Source organism: Pelmatolapia mariae, linkage group LG9 (genome assembly GCF_036321145.2).
Source record: "Pelmatolapia mariae isolate MD_Pm_ZW linkage group LG9, Pm_UMD_F_2, whole genome shotgun sequence".
In the NCBI taxonomy this organism is placed as follows: domain Eukaryota; kingdom Metazoa; phylum Chordata; class Actinopteri; order Cichliformes; family Cichlidae; genus Pelmatolapia; species Pelmatolapia mariae.
In genome coordinates, this window is record NC_086235.1 from 24,267,097 (window position 1) to 24,285,492 (window position 18,396).

The 18,396-nt window shown below is 39.2% G+C and overlaps 1 protein-coding gene across 1 annotated transcript; it reads right to left on the minus strand.

Annotated features, from left to right (window-relative positions):
* Nucleotides 1-2,215: 2,215 nt before the first annotated feature.
* On the minus strand, nucleotides 2,216-17,887 carry LOC134634911 (TLC domain-containing protein 4-B-like). Its single transcript, XM_063484369.1, has 7 exons — nucleotides 17,547-17,887; nucleotides 12,181-12,350; nucleotides 11,290-11,379; nucleotides 10,061-10,119; nucleotides 9,745-9,839; nucleotides 4,283-4,356; nucleotides 2,216-3,060 (listed from the first exon to the last, which is right to left on the minus strand). Exons 2-7 carry the CDS (start codon nucleotides 12,333-12,335, stop codon nucleotides 2,742-2,744), a joined length of 792 nt encoding a protein of 263 aa, XP_063340439.1. The 5' UTR covers nucleotides 12,336-12,350; nucleotides 17,547-17,887; the 3' UTR covers nucleotides 2,216-2,741.
* Nucleotides 17,888-18,396: the final 509 nt, after the last annotated feature.

Here is an 18,396-nt window from a genome sequence, read left to right on the forward strand (position 1 = left end):
GTATATTTGCTTACAGTGCAATCCCCATGCAATTCCACATGCAGTTATAGAAGATGCCTGAAGAAGACCTTATTGATCATGCATGAGCTTGTGGCCTGCCATCCAAATAATAATGTATTATTTCCATCTAATTTCAGCGAAACATCAAATGACAACCCCTCCTCATTTTTATGGTAGTGATATTCACCTGCAGAGAAGATGACGTCCGACAATAGCTTGCCAAAAATATTGTCACACTAAAAGAATTTCATTCCATCACAACAGGACAAACCAAACCGGGCCTTGCCACTCTGCAACCAGCGACAGCATGCAGACATGGTAATGTAAATAGAATCAATCTGAACCATGGTTGCAAATTGGCACAACTGTATACAAAACATTTTGAGGGAAAATGGACAAATAAATATTGTAACCTCATGGTGAACGTATGCATTTACCATGGAGTAGCAATGGTTTAAGCACTGGCACAAATAGATCAAAAAAAAAAGAAAAAAAAAAAAAAGCACACAAACAACCAGCCTTAACAAACCTCTCAATCTGTCATTTGACACTATATAACAAATGACAAAAAAACAATCACATTAGACAGGCGTTGGTAAAGGAAAACACAAGTAAAAATCACTGAAAAGCAACATTTTTTTCCAGTGGTGTCAGCTGGGTGTAACAAAGTCTTCACTGTGCAATCATGTTATTTTAAAAAGGCAACAAAATCAAATGCCGAGCATAAAAAGGCAGACTTTAAAACTAACATTCCCTGTTTCTGTGACACAAAATATGACAGAAGTGTTTGATGTATAGCTCATGTAAAAGGTGCAACAAATATTCAAGTAGATACCACAAATCTTCAGTGAACTGCTATGACTTTTAAACTGAGCAGTTGACCTTTGCCAATTTACCAAAAGATTCCCAAGTTCTGTATTGTATGATTAACATAAACGTGTTTAAGTGGAATTATGTTAAAAACAAACAAAACACATTGTTCAAATCTTTCCATGCATGTCCACTTGAGTGAAAAATCCTTGTAGCGATCCAATAAACAGGACCCACCCACACCATGTATGGGACCGCCACATGACCCTTAAGAGTGAATTGAAAGTCATACATGACACAAAAGCTATTACCATTAACACAAAAATTTAGCCACCTGAAATACTGATTGTCATTGACTTTACCTTAAACTATAACTCTGTTTAAAAAAGAAAAGTTAAAAATGATCTTAAACGTCTCCTATATGTAAAGGATTTGTATCTTCCTGGGTGAATAAAAGCTAAACAAAAATGCTGAAACTGAAAATTATTGTGTTATGCTGTTACAAGACTTTTGCTCTTCATGTCTCAACTTTTGAAGTATTTCGCTGCCATTGATTCAAGATTATTCAGTGTCTACTTTTGATGTTTTGTTTCAACGTGCCAGCTAAATTGTACACTGCAGGATTGGCAACAGCTAGAAAAGTATAGAATTAAGTTTGCGGCAAAAACAAAAAAGCCAACAAGTAACAGTCGGAAGGGCAAACAAACATTAAATGTCAGGTCAACTAAAGCGTTAAAACATTTTCTGTGAAAATCTGGGTTTTGTTGAATTTGTCTATGGGCCCTGACTCAGTTGAGTTTCACCTCTCTACATTCATTTCATAATGCAAAACTAAGAAAATGTGGAATAAAACACTTCAGCAACACACTTTAAAAGCAAAGTGATCAGTTTGTATACATAACTTGGCTGGATTAACATCTGATGATGCGCTTGAATTTCTTATTGTACAGACACCACCAGTAACATTCACTTTCCCTTTTAGTATTTCTAAGGTACTCTGCACATCTCCTTTTAAATAATACCAGTTAATTAATATCCTATGCATCTTTAAAACCCTATGTACTTCGACTCCAGCAAGACAAAAGTAGGAAAATGCATACATGTACTGATTCGTCTTCAACCCTACGTTTAAAATGAACATGTGACTTCTGTTATTCTAATAGACTTTAAATGCTGGTTTGTATCTGCCCATTTTGGCACTCACAAAAGAACATCTCACTCTCTGGAATTTCACTTCCTGGTTAAATAAAGGTTAAAAAAATTAAATTACAAGGGGTTGAGTGATTTAAAAAAAAAAAAATAAAAAAGAAAAAGAAAAAAAAAAAAAAAAAAAAAAAAAAAAAAATCACAAATTCTTCTGAGACTGCACTTGATGGAATTTGATTATTTCTTAATCACATATCCCTCAAATGGCATCTAACAAGGATTTTATGACACTGACCATCAATGTGGATTCACAAAATGCTTTGGAGGTTTCCTCACATATTTACCTCACCAACACCTTCTATTTCATCATTTTCATTCTGCGACTCAGACAGCAGCATTAATACAAAAGTCTTTTGTTGATCACGAAGTTCGTAAAGAATGGTAAACTTTTTGACAATTTGTCGTTGGGCTAACAGCCGCTTTGTCCCGGGATGACCTCTTCTGGTAAATCGTTCACAAGAAAAATAATTGGCCATGCACACAGTATTGCTAAGAGGTCATTTCATGGCTTTGGGATGGCCATTTTAAATGGTCCATTGGTACATCTCGGTCACTGTGCCTGCTTTCAAGTTCCCTCACTGCGTGTGGTCCTGTAATCTCAAGTCCCAGGTAGGCTGCTAATGAAGCAGCCTTGCATTCCAGGGTCCAACTTGCTACGAGCCGCTGCACATAGTGTTGTCAGTGTTTCTGCTGTGGCATGTTCTCACCAGTGACACCTGGTTCTCTTAATCCGTCTTGCCATTTTCCTGAGGTGCGCCAGCTTTGCTCCGGTGTGCTGATCGTAGGACCTTGTAACATCCACGGGCGATCTTATGCATCCACATTATGTTCATAATGTCCAAGCAGATGCTGGAGCAGATCCAGGCTACACGACCACCCCATGGCACCAGGTAGAAGGCCTCAGTGCCATAGACCGCATACATGCGACTGTAGTAGACTGGCATGACACCGATGCGGACGAGGAAAAACACCACTGCCATGGCAACGCCATTTGCCATGTTGGGCCGGGAGGACTTGGGATAACCCAACACCTCAAAGAACCAGCTGAAACAAAGCACATTTTTTCAGAAAACAACAACAGCATTCACTTTAATCTTAAAAGACAGTAAGTACCTTGCCACATTAAAGTAAATACAACTCAATCTCAAAGAACCATCTGAACACAAAACATGTAGACAGGAAATTACCATGAGTTCATTAAACTTTCTAGTAGAACTTACGACAGACAATCCAGACTTTATTTTTTTTTAAATAAATTAACTAATCCATTAAGTTTAAGAACCAGTAATAATCATTTGGTTTACTAAAGATCTTGGGTAAACCCAGAGATGTTTTATCCTGTGCTGTAGCACGATAAATATCTGACTTTAAAGAACTCGTCTTAAGTAACTTTTTGGTAATATTTAGCAATCAGTAAGTGTGTGCATGGTAACTATACCTTGGCCAGCAGGGTATAATTTCAATATTAGTCAAGTCTAAGCCATATGTGATCTTCTTTGTGCATGAACTCAGGTTAAAAGGGCCTCAGTTACACAGGCCTACAGAATGGCCTACAGACTCCCCTCAGAATCTCCAGTCACTGGGGAAAAACCTTGTTGATTGTTGTGGGGGCCAGTGATTTGTCTAAAAGACACCAGCGCATCTGTGAACACTCACAATTTATTCTCCAAGCTGTAGTGTAGCTGTGAAACCTGCAACACAAACTGGAGCTCATTCACCTTCAGAGTAAAACTTTCAAATGTGCCAGTTGCAGGGGTAAAGCACAACAGCTTATGGTGCTCTTTTTCAGTTCTTGCTACAGCTTAGCAAGTAGTTTCCAAGTGTTTGCAGACAAGTAGGTGTCTACCATCCAAACTACTGGCAGCCATTGCAACCTGCTAGCAACTAAAGCAATCGAAAGGTGGTTTTCAGTGCAGCATCACACATCTCTTGGTGACCAATAACACTTTAGTGACTGCTAGAAACCTCCAGAAACCACTTGAGAAATCTGCATTTTTCTTTGACAACTGGTGGTTGACTTGCATGACTGGGGCTTTAAGCTGAGTTTTCTGTCAACAGGTGGAGAGGTGAGCGCCTGAACACACACAATCATCCATATGTTAATCCTAAATATAGGCTGAAGGAAGACGCAAAAGTGGAAAAGTTAGGATATTCTTAACTGTGGCTGTCACCTGAGATGCATTCCACTTGCTAATGACCAAGGTAAATGTATATAAAAAGACCTAAAGAGACCTGAAAAACAGGTTATAAGTAAGCTAGTACATACCGCTGGTTTACACACGGTGTAGAAAACTCAGCTAGCAGGCGGAAGTTAGCAAAATAAGGCAACATTCCTTGGCCCTGGAAAAACAAGATGAGGACAGGAAGACAACAAGACATGAGAGGAACAACAACAATTCCACTGAAGAATGATGGGCATGATGCTGGTGCACCACCGGGTCAACACAAACACCATTTCTTACCAAGATTGAGAGATCAGCAGTTATATCTATGAAAACAAAGATTTAAAGAAACCACAGCCTTAACCATGTGCAACTATGTTTAATATTGTCCTAAGTAGTTCAAGGTGTTGTCCCAACAAGACAGTCCTCCTTCAGAGCAGAAGGGTATTCCTTTATTTTTGCAGTCCAAAAATTACACTGTCACCTGAGTCCATTTCACAGAGGAATCCTTGCTTATTGTGAAAAGAAACTCATCATGAAGAGATAATAAAGAATGATTATACAAAATAACAGTCTTCTGTTATTTTGCAGTGCAAATGGATTAAAGTTACAGTGGTCAATTTCTTTGGAATTAAAATTGAGAAAAAAAAAAAAAAAAGACTCCCTCAATCTGGGCAGTTACTCTGAACAAAATCAGATTATATAGATCATCCACAAAAAATTAGTTTAGTTTCTGTTAAGACAAAAAGATTTTAATTTGCAACAATATCTTTATTATCAGGTAATCCTTAAAACCCAAAACAATAGGCGATATATAGAAATGCCCACACAAAATGTAGCACTTTTGCATTATCTGAGTCACCAACACAACAATCATTAAAAAACAAAACAAAAAAGCATTGTAACATAAAAGGCCGTTCATCTAAATAACAACAACAATTAAAAAGAGCACATATCAGAAACAGGACTTGATATATATATATACACACTGTACAACTATAAAAACATTCAGCCAGCCACTATTTCAAGGAGCAATCAGAAGCCATGCAGAGTATAAAGCAATATATTTGACTGCCAAACATGTCATTACAGGATTAGGTGCTGAATTCTACAATTTTGTGAAACGGATGATCTGCAGCAGGTTTCAACTGCTACAGTAGTTGAAACCTGCTGCATCAATATAATCATTGGGAAAGTTAGAGGCAATAATAAGGGAAAGATTCAAATAAACGTGATTCATGATTGAGAAAGTGCATTCATTAGAATGAAGTGTAATGATCTCAATCTCGATTTCTGCTGCAATAAGACTGTTTGACTCAGCAGTTTGAAAACTAATTTTTTTGTTCCCGACTGCTGGCTACAAACTCAGCACAGAACACAGCTCAAATTAAGGATGCAGAATTCAAAGTTATTTGGCCAGCAGCCTAACTTTTACAGAAAAGACTTACCGTCAGGGCTGTAACAAAAGTTGGTCAAAGAAACATACTTACTGTGTGATACAAACAGGGTACATCTGTACTGCAGTTTACAATTATAAGAAAAGGTTTGTGAACCCTTAGGAATTCAACAATAATTACTCATAAAAATGTGGTTTGATCTTAATCCAAGTCACACTTAACAAAAACAGTTTGACTAAACTAATAACACAACCTATAAACTGATTCTGAATAATAACTCCAGTCCAGTCCAAAAGTAACTAAATTTAGTGACTCCTAGAACCTCCGTTGGCAGTAGCCATCTTTATCAAATGTTTCCTGTAGCATGATAATGAAGCTTTCTAATCGATTACCAATTTTCTTCCATTTATCCAATTTAGGGTCATGGGGCCTGGAGCCTATTCCAGGTGTCAAAAGGTGAGAGGTGGAGTACAACCTGTACAGGTTGCCAGTCTACCACAAGAATAAACAGAGAGAGGCAACCATTCACATCAATGATCAGTTGCCAATTAACCTAACAAGCATGTCTAAGGCCTAGGAAGAGGTCGGAATACCCAGAAAGAACTCAGGAAGGCACAGGGGGAACATGCAAACTCCAAACCGAAAGGTCTCTGCAGTACAGTGGTTATGAACCCAGCGCCTTCTTACTGCTAAAAGTCAGTCTGACTTGGTCATTCCAAAGCTTGAACATAATGAACAATGACTGCAATGCCCAGTCACATGGTAAAGAAGCCACAACTCAAAACTAGAGCTTTCGGATAAGCACCATATCCTATGAGTTACTGTTCAATAAAGCTGTGAAAAGCATAGCTGTTTCTTTATTAGTTTAGTCATATTGTGTTTGCCTGCAACTGTGACTTGGATGAATATCACACCACATTTATGAGAAATCAATGTAAAATTCCTAGAAATCCTTCACAGATTCATAAACCTTTTCTTGTAACTGTATATTCCCATCTAGCATTAGCATGCTAGTACCTCTAGGAACTGGTAAGTCCATACTGTGACTGGGCATCATAGCTGCTCAGTACAACACAAGAGCAATAACAGCAGACAAGACAGGAATAAAAAAAAGTCCCCATCTAGATCAAGACCTGCTCTGGGTTTCTAAATGACAACTTTTTGGTAGTTTTTGCATGAACGGAGATGACACAACCCAACTTCATCTTGGTAGTTTTTGCATGTAAGGTTTGAAGAGGGGCCATTTATGTTAAAGTCAGCAAAGGACAGACAGACAGACAGACAGATATATTAGAAGGAAACAAACAAACAAAAAAATAAGATGCCACAACACAAAGCAAAGAAGAAGCAACACTTACAACACTGAGAAAAACGAAAGCATGCATCCAATATTTTTGAGAAGCTACGCTTAACTTTTAAATAAGCACAAAAGGCTGCCACACAAAATAATTAAATTACTTGAGCAATACTTGTGATTGGCTACTTAATAGAAAAGCATAACAAAAAAAATTACATTTTGCATTTTTTTACTAATATTTCGCAATAGGAGTCAGTTTAGCTAGAGCTATGTGCCTTGTGTAATGTTTTTGTTTGATTGGAGTGCAATGGTTCTGAAAAATCTGCACAATCCACAACCTTGTTGGCCCATGATGCCCTATCCATTGCCCCCACTGTTGAACTTCATTATGTGCAAATGGAGACAGTGATAGGATATTTTAATAAAGTTAAGGTTCAAGTAGCAACAGAGAAAGTTAATGCAATGATATTATTAAGATTACGTGACAGCCATGGCAGATCTGAAGGCATTGCTACACTAGCGTCATCTAACTTTGGGGACATTTCGGGTGCGTTAGCAAAGCTTTGTGGTGAAATAGCTCAACTGTAAAAGCATTTTTAGAGTGCTTATTTAGTGTAAAATGCATGTGTTTGAATGCAGGCTAAGAAATATAGGTTGAGAAAGAGTTTCGGTAATGTGTATGTGCAATGATATGCTAATTAGCCATGTGCTCATGTTGCATACGCTAGTTAGCATGTGGAGCAGTTATCTCTCAGTCATCCTACAAAGTATGAACTGTGGAACAGTGAATTTAGAGAGTCATTACACCCCTAGTTTTGACATAAACAGTTCCACATAAACACATTCAACACATTTAACTAATGAGACTTTGACAACATATGACAAATCTGGGTGGGAACAAAACTAAATAAAATGAAAATGACATCAAAGGTTAGCCAACTTTTTGGGGTGATTACAACTAATTTATTACGGCTACATTCATGCTGCTGTTCCATGTGCATTTCAGATCTAGTCTGAGAAAAAAAGTCATGAGTGTCCAGTAACAGTATGGCCTACTTCATCTCATTTACCGAACTGTTTTAGATGCAGGCGCTCCGTTTCTACAGATACGACTAGATTTACAGTCAGTGTTAAGTCAGAATTTTAAACCAACCATATGACACCATTTCACTGCCATTACTAACACAATTATTGTTCAGATACAGAAACACGGAAAGGTAATATTTCTCATTAGCAATGCTAAAAGATGGAAAAAGTAAATAAAATGTCTGTCAGATTAAAAAGAGAAAAGAATATCTGTAAATCCAGCCACGACTAAAATAGACAAGAGCAGGGAGTGAGACGTAAATATGTAGAGTGTAAGCTTTACACTACATCTATTAGTGCCAAGTAATTAAAAAACATCTTTTTAGATAAAAAAAAAAAAAAAGCAGCTTGATTAATTGGGGGCTACTATCAGAGTGATGCAAATTCCATGCCTTTCTGCATTTTTGCTCAATATAGAGAACAGAGAGCATTTATTTACTGTAACTGTAAAATAAAGTTCATGTAAGACTTTTTGGAGCACTAATTACTTTTTATCCCCCAGACTCCTAGAGTAGACCTTTGAGAATACATTCAGCATGGTATTTGAAAAACTGGCCTATTATGCAATGGACTTTATCATCTTGGCATGGAGTGTAAGAGAGGAGCCAGGACTAGGCTCTGGCACAAAAGACAGACAAGCAGAAGCCAAGGTACTGTAGATAGGCAGGTAAGTAATTAAGAATGGTAAATACTTTTTGTTTTCATGCACAGTAACAGGACAGAAATCTCTGCCTGTGTAGAGCGCTTCAAAGCTACGAGCATGCACACAGTGGTTACAGTTGAGCATTCAGTTGTGCTAAGCTCAGAAAAGTTTAGCTTACACCAGAGTCACACAACATTTAAAGGGGGGTCAGTAAAACAAAAAGCACAGAAACTGTAAGGGCAAGGTGAGGGGGGAGGGGGGCAGGGAGAGGGTCATCAGCCAGTACCGTCACTGAGCATTCCATGCAAAAAATACCATAGTCATTCATTTCCCGTAATTATGCGACAGATCCTGGCAACCTAGAGGGTTTCAGATTGAACCAAGAGTGAACAGTGCCACCTACAAATGCTGGATAGAGTCACCATTGGCACACCAAAGTGTATGGCAGCAATGCAGCATACACAAGTTTTTATCTTTAATTGAATTATTTTTTTTTAATACACTGAGCACCACTGATACAAGATCTAGCTTGCACAACAAACAGCTGATTTATTGTGTTATAAGGTACATCATGGCCAAACTGAAACGTCAAACTGAACTAAATCCCATCAAGACTATCACTGTTTTTCCTACAATTTTCACAACACTATTCAAGGTGTTAATGTGCCAATCAGCCATTTTCAGGAAAGGCATCAACCACCAAAGAACAGTTATCTTATCACTCGCACACTTGAATAATGCCAAAACTGAATGTTCTGCTATGGAAAGATAAAGAAACTAATACTGCTACTTACTAACTGATAAGAATGCTTTACTTTCTCTAGCACTTTTTCCCTTGCACTAAAATAAATAAGACAGAGCTGAAGCTTTAACTATCTGAGAACTTATCTGATGTGTTTGCATGGGATTGATGTATCTCTTACACAAACCACACTGGCTCTCCCTCGTACATATTAAGCTCACCTATGACTATCCATGGCTATGTATCGATAGTCATGACAACTTTCTAAATTTTGACTGCATTAGCAAAAAACGCAAAACCAAAACAAAACACCCAGCTGAAAAAGGACATAGCTGTTCACCCTTGGTTGTCTCTTTCCCATCTTGCCTGCACGTTCTGCTATTGGGCAATAGGGCACTCACCAGTACATAGTAGTAAGCATACAACGCTGCCAGATGATGAACTACAAAAAACTTGTCGCCTATTGCCTTCCAATAATAAAATATCAGCAGCAAATCTGGAAAACAGAAGAAGAGGGCAAAGAGGGACAGCATGTCATTGGTGTAATCAAGGCAATCTAAGTGCATACAGAACTATTTGGAAACAGCAGCTGGCACAGTACGGCTGAACCACAAATGTGTCATCAAGCATCAAAGTTTATCGCAAATTTATTACGTGCATGTTCTTTTTCACTCACTTTAACAAAATTATGCGGACAAACTGAAAGCTTTCTCTTACCCGATATGAGGTAGCCTGTTGTAATTGCCACGTTTGTCTTGACCAGTGTAGGATCTCCCCTGTTGAAAAAAGAAGAAATTAATTTGTACTGTGTGTGACTTACGCTTGATAAAATAGATTCTGACACAAGATGCGCAAAAGAATGAGTCTACATTAAAGTGTGTTTGTGTGTGTGTGTGTGTGTGTGTATACACATGTTGGGTGCAGTATTGTGAGGCAGAATTCACACTTTAGCCTCAGTCACATTGGGGGAAAAAAAAAAAAAAAAAAAAAAAAAAAGGAGAGAGGGGGAAAAAAAGAAAGAAAGAAAGAAAAAAAAAAAACATGTCCAGAGGTTAAATGTACAATGCCTTCGAAACCACTGAGCAACAACATGTGATTGCAAGGCAGCTGCACAGGTTGCATGATAGCAACCTGTCTCCAAATTTGGACTGAGGTTAGCTCTGGTTTAGGCTACTTGTCTAGCTGTTGATTTTAGCATAGCACATGTGCATTGTAATACATAACACTAATAAGTCTTTGTCATTTTTTAAATGGTATAATTGACTTTACAAACACATGGAGATTCAGAATTTCTAACTAATTTATGGTATTAAAAAAAAAAGAGAACAAAAAAAAAAAAAACAATTAGATGTTAGCAACTCAAGCTAGCTAGCAAGTTAATGCTACCAGTAATTTCTATAAAAACAAAAACTGCAAGAAATAAAAAAAAGTTCCCAGTGAATGTACAGTTATAGTTACAAGTTATCTCAATATACTGCAGCTACCAATGTTTCACTTTTACAAGAAAAAAGAAGACTGTCCTTTTACAAACCTAACACTAGCTTAAGCTTAAGTTATACACAGACTTGGCTTCCAACACTAAAGAGTAATTCCAGTCCAATAAAGAGCAGGGTTACTAATAGTATAACTGATACAGATAAAGACTCAGATAATTAAGTTTTACACATTTAGCACAAAGACTGTAGTAGGTAATCGCCTGATTAGCCAAATATTGTAACCATTATAACTTAAAACAATTATGCTCACTATTTAATATTGACACAAACCAGAAGCTGTCTCCCTTTCACACCTCTTCAGTATTTGGAAATTAAATTTAAAGCCTGAAAGGCATCTTTAACTACACAAAGGGGACATTAATGCAGAAAAACATAACCTTCATTATGAAATAAACCAAAACTTTTGAGAAAAAAGGTTAAAAATATTAAGTTCCAAGCCAAAACTCTTACCAAACTGGATCTTCATTGACAGCATCATCAAAAAACAGAATGTAAAGACAGAATATTCCCACCAACAAGGCGTGAAACGTTGATACTGTCCTGAAATAAAAAGAGAGAAAAAACATACAGCCTTGATTATCTGCTCATCCCTGAAAAGGGAAGATGATGACACAGTAATGGATAATATACTTTCTATTCATTAAAAGTGCCTTGAAGCTGGTCTGTACTTCAGACAGAGGAATTTTTAGTACTCACCGTGGATCAACTGATTGCCTGTCACGACTGCACACAGATTCAGACCAATTAAACTAAGAGATTAAACACTGCTGAAGGGTCAGACAGAGCGGCGCACAGTCCCATTCAATCACTCAAACAGTGAGACAGTCCACGGCTCTCAACAGTCAGTCAGACAGACACTGACAGCCACACTGTATATATACAATACTGTGAAGTCATGGACTTTAAGAGGGATCCCTGAATCCCAGCCTGTATCCCTTTACAGTAATAATTCATTTTGATTTCCACTTTAAAATCACGTAGCCATTCTGCTTTCACAAGTGCTCTCACGGATAATGAACTCAGCAAAAACAGGACATGTAAGAGCAAGATTCATGGAAGCTGTACCAGGCTAGTTTAGTCTGATCATTTGGAATACCAATCTAGTTAATCTCCCCCATGTTGCTGGAACCTTACACAATAGCTGTAGAGAAAATATCGCAATGAATCCTACATGTGAGTCTTCTCTGAGTGCCACTGTAAATATGTGGGTTTAATGTTAGTAGACATGTTTGGACCGAGCTAAAACAAATCATCCTCTGTTAAACATAGAACAGTGTCACACTCCATGCAGCCCAGTGGAAGTAAATACTCATGACTAAGTGAGAGTAAGAGTTCGGTCACCTCGAGTTCCATTCCACCTTCTGCTTGTCGCTGAGGCCAAGGAAGCCAGGACTGATGCGTACAGACAACCAGGGGCTGACTCTGTGGAAGAGCCACTGGAAGGTGAAGAAGCTGGTCACCGAGATGATGAGAATAAGCTGGCTGAAAGGGTCCATGGCCACCCAACCTTACTGCAAGAGAGAGTGAAGGGTAATGGTTAGACAATATGAACAGTTAGCAAAGTTATTTTTTTAAACAACATTAACCTGAAAAAAAAAAAAAAAAAAAAAAAAAAGGAGAGAATGCAATGAAATGTTGCACCAGTATTGACCATGTGAATACACCATCACTTGTAGCACCGAAAACATGCCTACCTGAAAATCCACAACTAAATACATCAAATCAAACCTGTCAGTAAGGCCCACGGGTCTTAAACAGAAAAGGTGTCTTAAACCTTGAGGAACCAGAGAGAAATGACCAAGTAGCCACGTTTTGACTCCATCTACTTACTAATTCTCAACTGCAAACCTCTTAAGTATAAGTAGTCATCAAATCCGTTTCACCTACCTTTTCAAATCTTCAGAGCTTGCACTGAAATCTGAATGATTAATGTGAATTTCTGAATGGCAGCCCAATGTGTAACGACACAGGAACCGCTTCAGGCGGAAGCAGAAACTTTGGGTAGAAGGCAAAAATATAAAGACTTCCTGTGTGCGCGCTGACATTAGACTCTGTGGTTTCAGCACATCCCGTATAAAGCCCAACACACTTTATTTTCCCCTCAAGTTCTACATTAAAGATGTGCATCTATTGTAAGGCATTTAAAATAAGCAGTGACAGAGAATTGGAAATACACAATTTAATTTGCTTTTAACCGACCCCTGACTTAAATCGCCCATATGGAGGGCAGGGATAAGGAGTCATAAAAGCCATTTACATACTATCCAATTTTATGCTGCAATATAGATGACATGCAAAGTGCCAAAACCGACACAATCCATTCCATCAAAATTCCCCTCATTATTTCTAGCATCTTTTTCCGCGAGCTGCACATTGCAAAACAGTTACACTGAAGCATTTGCACAACTGAATGACATGCATGCATTTTCGCATTTTCGTTGCAGAACCAACAACGCTGTTTGAATTAAACTCTTATCAGTAGTCGTTCCTAGCTAAGACGTTTATGATGAGTATCTAGAACTTCCTTTTCTGGACCTGTTTGTCCAGTTTGAACTCTGCAGGTTGGATTGAAAATTATCCTTTGATGTTTTTTGTATTTTAATTTAACCCCCCGGCCTTGACAAATGTCTCTCCACCAGCATCCACAACAGTAGCACAATTTCTGCAACTGGATCTATGAACCCATTAAGGATTTCATAATAGAACATGTGGTAATGGCTGCAACAAAAGTGTAACAGTGACTACAGATGGCCTGATGTGAAAGGGAAAGGACTGTGTGCACTGACGAAAAGCAGACACAGCCTGTTGTTTATTCACAGATCAGCGAATAAATGACAAGCTTGAAATCAAGTATTCAAAACGCTCTGATAGATATAGTTGCTGCTGAATATTCTTTCCCTAAAGCTGGCCTCATTCTCTGGGAGATGAATCTGTGAATGTCACTGAATCACTCACACTCACGTTATGAATAATCACCTCTACACAGGGAGGAAGCGGGACATGTCCAGAGGCAAGTGCTTTGTGTGGGATGTAGGTCTCACAAGCACTTTCAAATACAGCATATTCATTCTCTAGCAATAACAGTACGTGGCTTAAACGTTACAGCTCTATGGAAGTGTTTCAACGAGCAATGAAATGTTGCACCATATACTCATGTAGCCAGAAAACTAGGATACTGATTGATAATATTTTTTAAATTATAAAAGAGATTATCAGCATGCTCACAATTCATCCACAAGGGGACACTGAGGACACTGTCGATGAAATATTTCTTAGCAATCTAAAGCCTAGCAGCTCACCAAGGTCAGTGTACTGGGCAGATTGTGTGTCATGCCACTGGATACGTGCAAACTTTGACCTGCTCGTAGGACTAAAGGGAAATTCAAAGAATGACCAATAAAATGTATCCATGAACTGTTCGAGCAAGAGTGAGAACAACACATGATACAAGTGATTCTATAGTTGTCAGACAATTATATCACCAGCACTTCACATCAATATAATTTCCCTGCGCTGTGCAGAAGAAAACTGTAAAGAAAGAAAATTGAAGGGTCACGCTCTAATTAAATCCTACGACACCAATATATATCCATGTTTAAAATACCTTCTGTTCTTTTTAAACACATTAGTATAAAACACAAGAAAACATTAAAATACTATATTTGGTTCCAAGACATTTCAAATCAGACTTAAAGCAATGCCAAACTTGACAATAAGTCTTCGTTTCAGCAGCTCACTTATTCTACACTGGCCATGGCACAGCTCTACAGTACTTTGGCACAGGTTAAATAAAAGCCATTTCATATCTACAGCATATGATGCAATTTTCCTCACGGGATCCCAGTGTGCTGCAACCTACCACTTTGCAAGTCCAACTGCTACTTCCCCACTTCAGCATACGCTTCAAGGCCCCTTCAGCTCACATAGGTAACTACCCAAGCAGCCAACTCTTACGCCCTCCACCAGCATGCTCTTGTGATCTTATCAAACCCCACACAGGCTCTGTGTATTCTGGCCATCTCCTTCTCCATGAAAAGTGAAACCCACGTCAACATGTCTGCTTTCTTCAAAAAAAAAAACAAAAAAAAAAAAAACCTCTGACATCATGTCACCTGCTTTATGGGGCCAATCAGGAGGGCTTCCTGGAATTAATGCTACTTTGACCCACATAGTGCCAATGAAACATTACAACTCACCTACAACTTTTTAAAGGGGAAGTTTACTTCCTTATTTTGGAAAGGAGGTCAGGGAATTCAAAAACAAGAACATCACAGAAAAATGAAATAAATGTCAGCGGGTCCAGACCACTGAACTGCTTTATGTTAGATTTAAGGTATTTGCATAAGGCCTGTGCCAGTCGTTGGTAAGAAGCCAAGTCAGTTACATTTAAAAGGCATATTTACATCCCCCCAAGCAACAAAACAGAGCATCTCCCAGTACAAGCACACAAAACACATCTCAGTCCCAGGAGCTCTGGCCTTGGTGATTTTATACCTGCATTTGTTTCTGCGTCACGTCAAAGAAATGTTCGAGGGCAAATGGTGTGCTTCACTAAAGCACTATAGTAAAAGGGAAAAAAAAAAATCACAAGGGAACTTAAAGGCCAAAACCAGAATTCTCTCCTTTAGGTAGAAGGTAGAAAGACTTTTGTTAATAAAGGGACGCTTGAAGAGCCAACATAGTGATGATGGCCCCAGAGATATTTAAGTAAAGCTAATCCCTGTTCTTCCTACAGGGAGTGAGGATTGTTTTTGGTATACACATGCATGTTTGTGCTCTACCCATGTTACACAGGGTCTTGCTGCCAAGGGCAAACGGTTACACATATAAATGAGAGTGAAGCAAAAAGAATAAAAGAATGCTGTGCAAATTAAGGACTGCACAAAGCACCAATAAAGCTAAGACTTTTCTTTGAGCAACAAATGTTTCCTTTGCAATTACAGCACAACAAAAACACTGGTGTATAGATTATGTCAACTTGAGGTGCATATTCATGTTCAACATAACCAGCCTTTTATTGCATTAGCTTAACCGACAAAGCCCCAGAGATAACAGCTATCACAGTAGCGCTTATCAACTTTCTCTGTTAAACCGGGTTTTCTGCTTCAGGCTCTGCACACTTAGAGAAGCGCCTTCATGAGTTTCACAGCTCATTTGATTGATTCTTATGGGTTTAGCCAATCAAAGATTGTATCAGCTGATAATGATGATGGAAAAGCTACTTCTGGTTGTTCCCTTGCCACAAGGAGTCACCACAGGGGGTGGCTTTGTTTTGATATGGCATTTTTTACGCCGGCTGCCCTTTCTGAAGGAACCTGGAAGGTGATCTGTGTCTCCAGCTGAAACTGGCGATGCTGCCATTAATGCGCTGTTGATAAAAATGGTGATAAAAGATCTACACCGAGTGTTGAAAATATAACGGATATGCAACACTGTTGAAAATAAGATGAGAGATTAGTGCTGCAGAAATTCATTAATCTGGTGCTTTAGCCCACAGGGCGGCAAAATAAATATTTTAATTTGAGTTCATTATTTTAATGCCGAGTGCGCTCTCAGTGCTGCTGTGTATTTCTAACATGACTGATACACATTAAAGCTCTGAAACTTTAAACTGGATACATATAAACATTAAATGTTACTGTCCCACAGCCTGACAGGAGACGTGGAGATGGCTTTAGTATGTTGGGAAATCAAAAGTGAAAATGATTTTACTCAGTGAGATTCTTGGCATGTCTTCTGTTTTCTAGTAGCTGCAATTCCAGAAGAGTAAAAGAGACTCAGCAGCAAATTGCCAACAAGTATAGACATTTATACACTTCCTGCACCACCAGATTAAAACACTGGATGTTTACAGATTGGTGGTTTTAGTTACACATATAAAATGCATTCCTCCAGCAGAGAATCTATAATACGCTTCAAAAAGAAGCAGTGAAAACGTGGCGCTCCCAGCGGATTTTAAACAGATTAGTTACCATGGTGGTTATCATAAGTTACCATGGTGACTTAGCCAAGTAAAATGACAGCCACTTTCGTGACAGAGAAAACTGACTTTAAGCTCGACATAGCCCGATAACCCACTGATCTCGCTTCACTAAGGGAACCTCTGGAAATGTGGCTTGAATCACTTAAGCAAATTAAGCCTTCTGCAGCTCCAGAGCTATTTATTCCTTATTTAATGTTCTGTGCTGTCAGCAGCTTGGACAGAAAACAACAAATCGGGGCCCTCCTTGAACCTGAGTCTTGCCTAGAATGTCTGGGAAATGAAAGACACAAAACCGGAACAGGTTTCTTCCTGGAACACAGCTGTGACAGTCCATACGTTCCTATAAGGACTGGCGTATGCGCTTGCGTAACACGGCTGAACCTCTTTTTTTTTTAAAGAGGAAAAAAAAAAAGCGACGAACCGATAGCACCACGAAAATAACCTGGGTAGTGCTGCATCGCCGCAGGATCGTCTGCTAAACATACAGTGCATGATTAAACGCCCGAAGCAAAGATGCTTTTGACCAGATCTTCATTTCCTTTCAAACAAAGACGCGGGTATAAATAACAGCACTCACAAGGCCAGTTTACGCCGCACTGACTGCATGCCTGCTTGCCTGGCCAGCTGCTGTAGCGTATGGAAAAGAAATGGCAGTGGCCTAGCCGTGTCATCGTATTGTAGCCTCGTATTTGACAGCAGACAAAATCATCCCAAACGGACCTACCTTATGACGTTCATTAAGATATCTGGCGTCTCCCCCTCTCTCAGCTCGTTATGGTTTCTGGACTCGCCTCCATAACCGTGAGCGCTGAGCAAACGGCACAGCCGTGTCGAATCATTTTCTTGATAAACAGGACAGACCGCCTCCTGCTCCGCGCACACACTAGCTATTTGTGGGGGATGCGAAGGGGCTGGAGCTCTGTGCCAGTATTTGCTGTGTTTACCGAGAATTCCCACCGACACCAAACGCGCATAATGCAGAGGTGCAGATCGTGCAGCTCGACGCTCGATTACAGAAATGATGGAGGGGGCGGTGTTGGTGAGCGACTTCTCTAACCAGCTCCCTCTCCCCGTCTCTCTCTATATCTCTCCCTCGTTCCTATAGGGCTCAAATTGCAGCTGAATTCTTAAAGAAACACACATGCTCACTAACCACCACAGTAGTCTGTCCAGAAACACTCACTGGATCTATTTATAGCCAGGGTTCGTTGAACTGATCCAGACAAGATAACCAGCAAAGCGAAACTGCAGGCATGGCTTGCTGGTCTTTACTGGCAGCAGAGATTCCGTTTCCAATAATCTGAGCGTGCCATGGGAGTATTTGTCACAAGTTACTGCAGATTATAATCACAGCAGATAATTAGATAATGCACAACGGCAATTCATCATCTTACTCAAGTCACTCGTGCCTGCAGATGCCAGCTATACGCCCATAAACAGAGGGGCCGATGACAGCTAAAATGGCCCGTGATTGCAAGGGTAAGCTGAACGAGGAAGTCTGGCTGTCTGCAGCCTAGAATCTAGATCGCTGCGAGCTGATTTGCAGATCAAATGGTCTAAGGCAGAGATCTCGA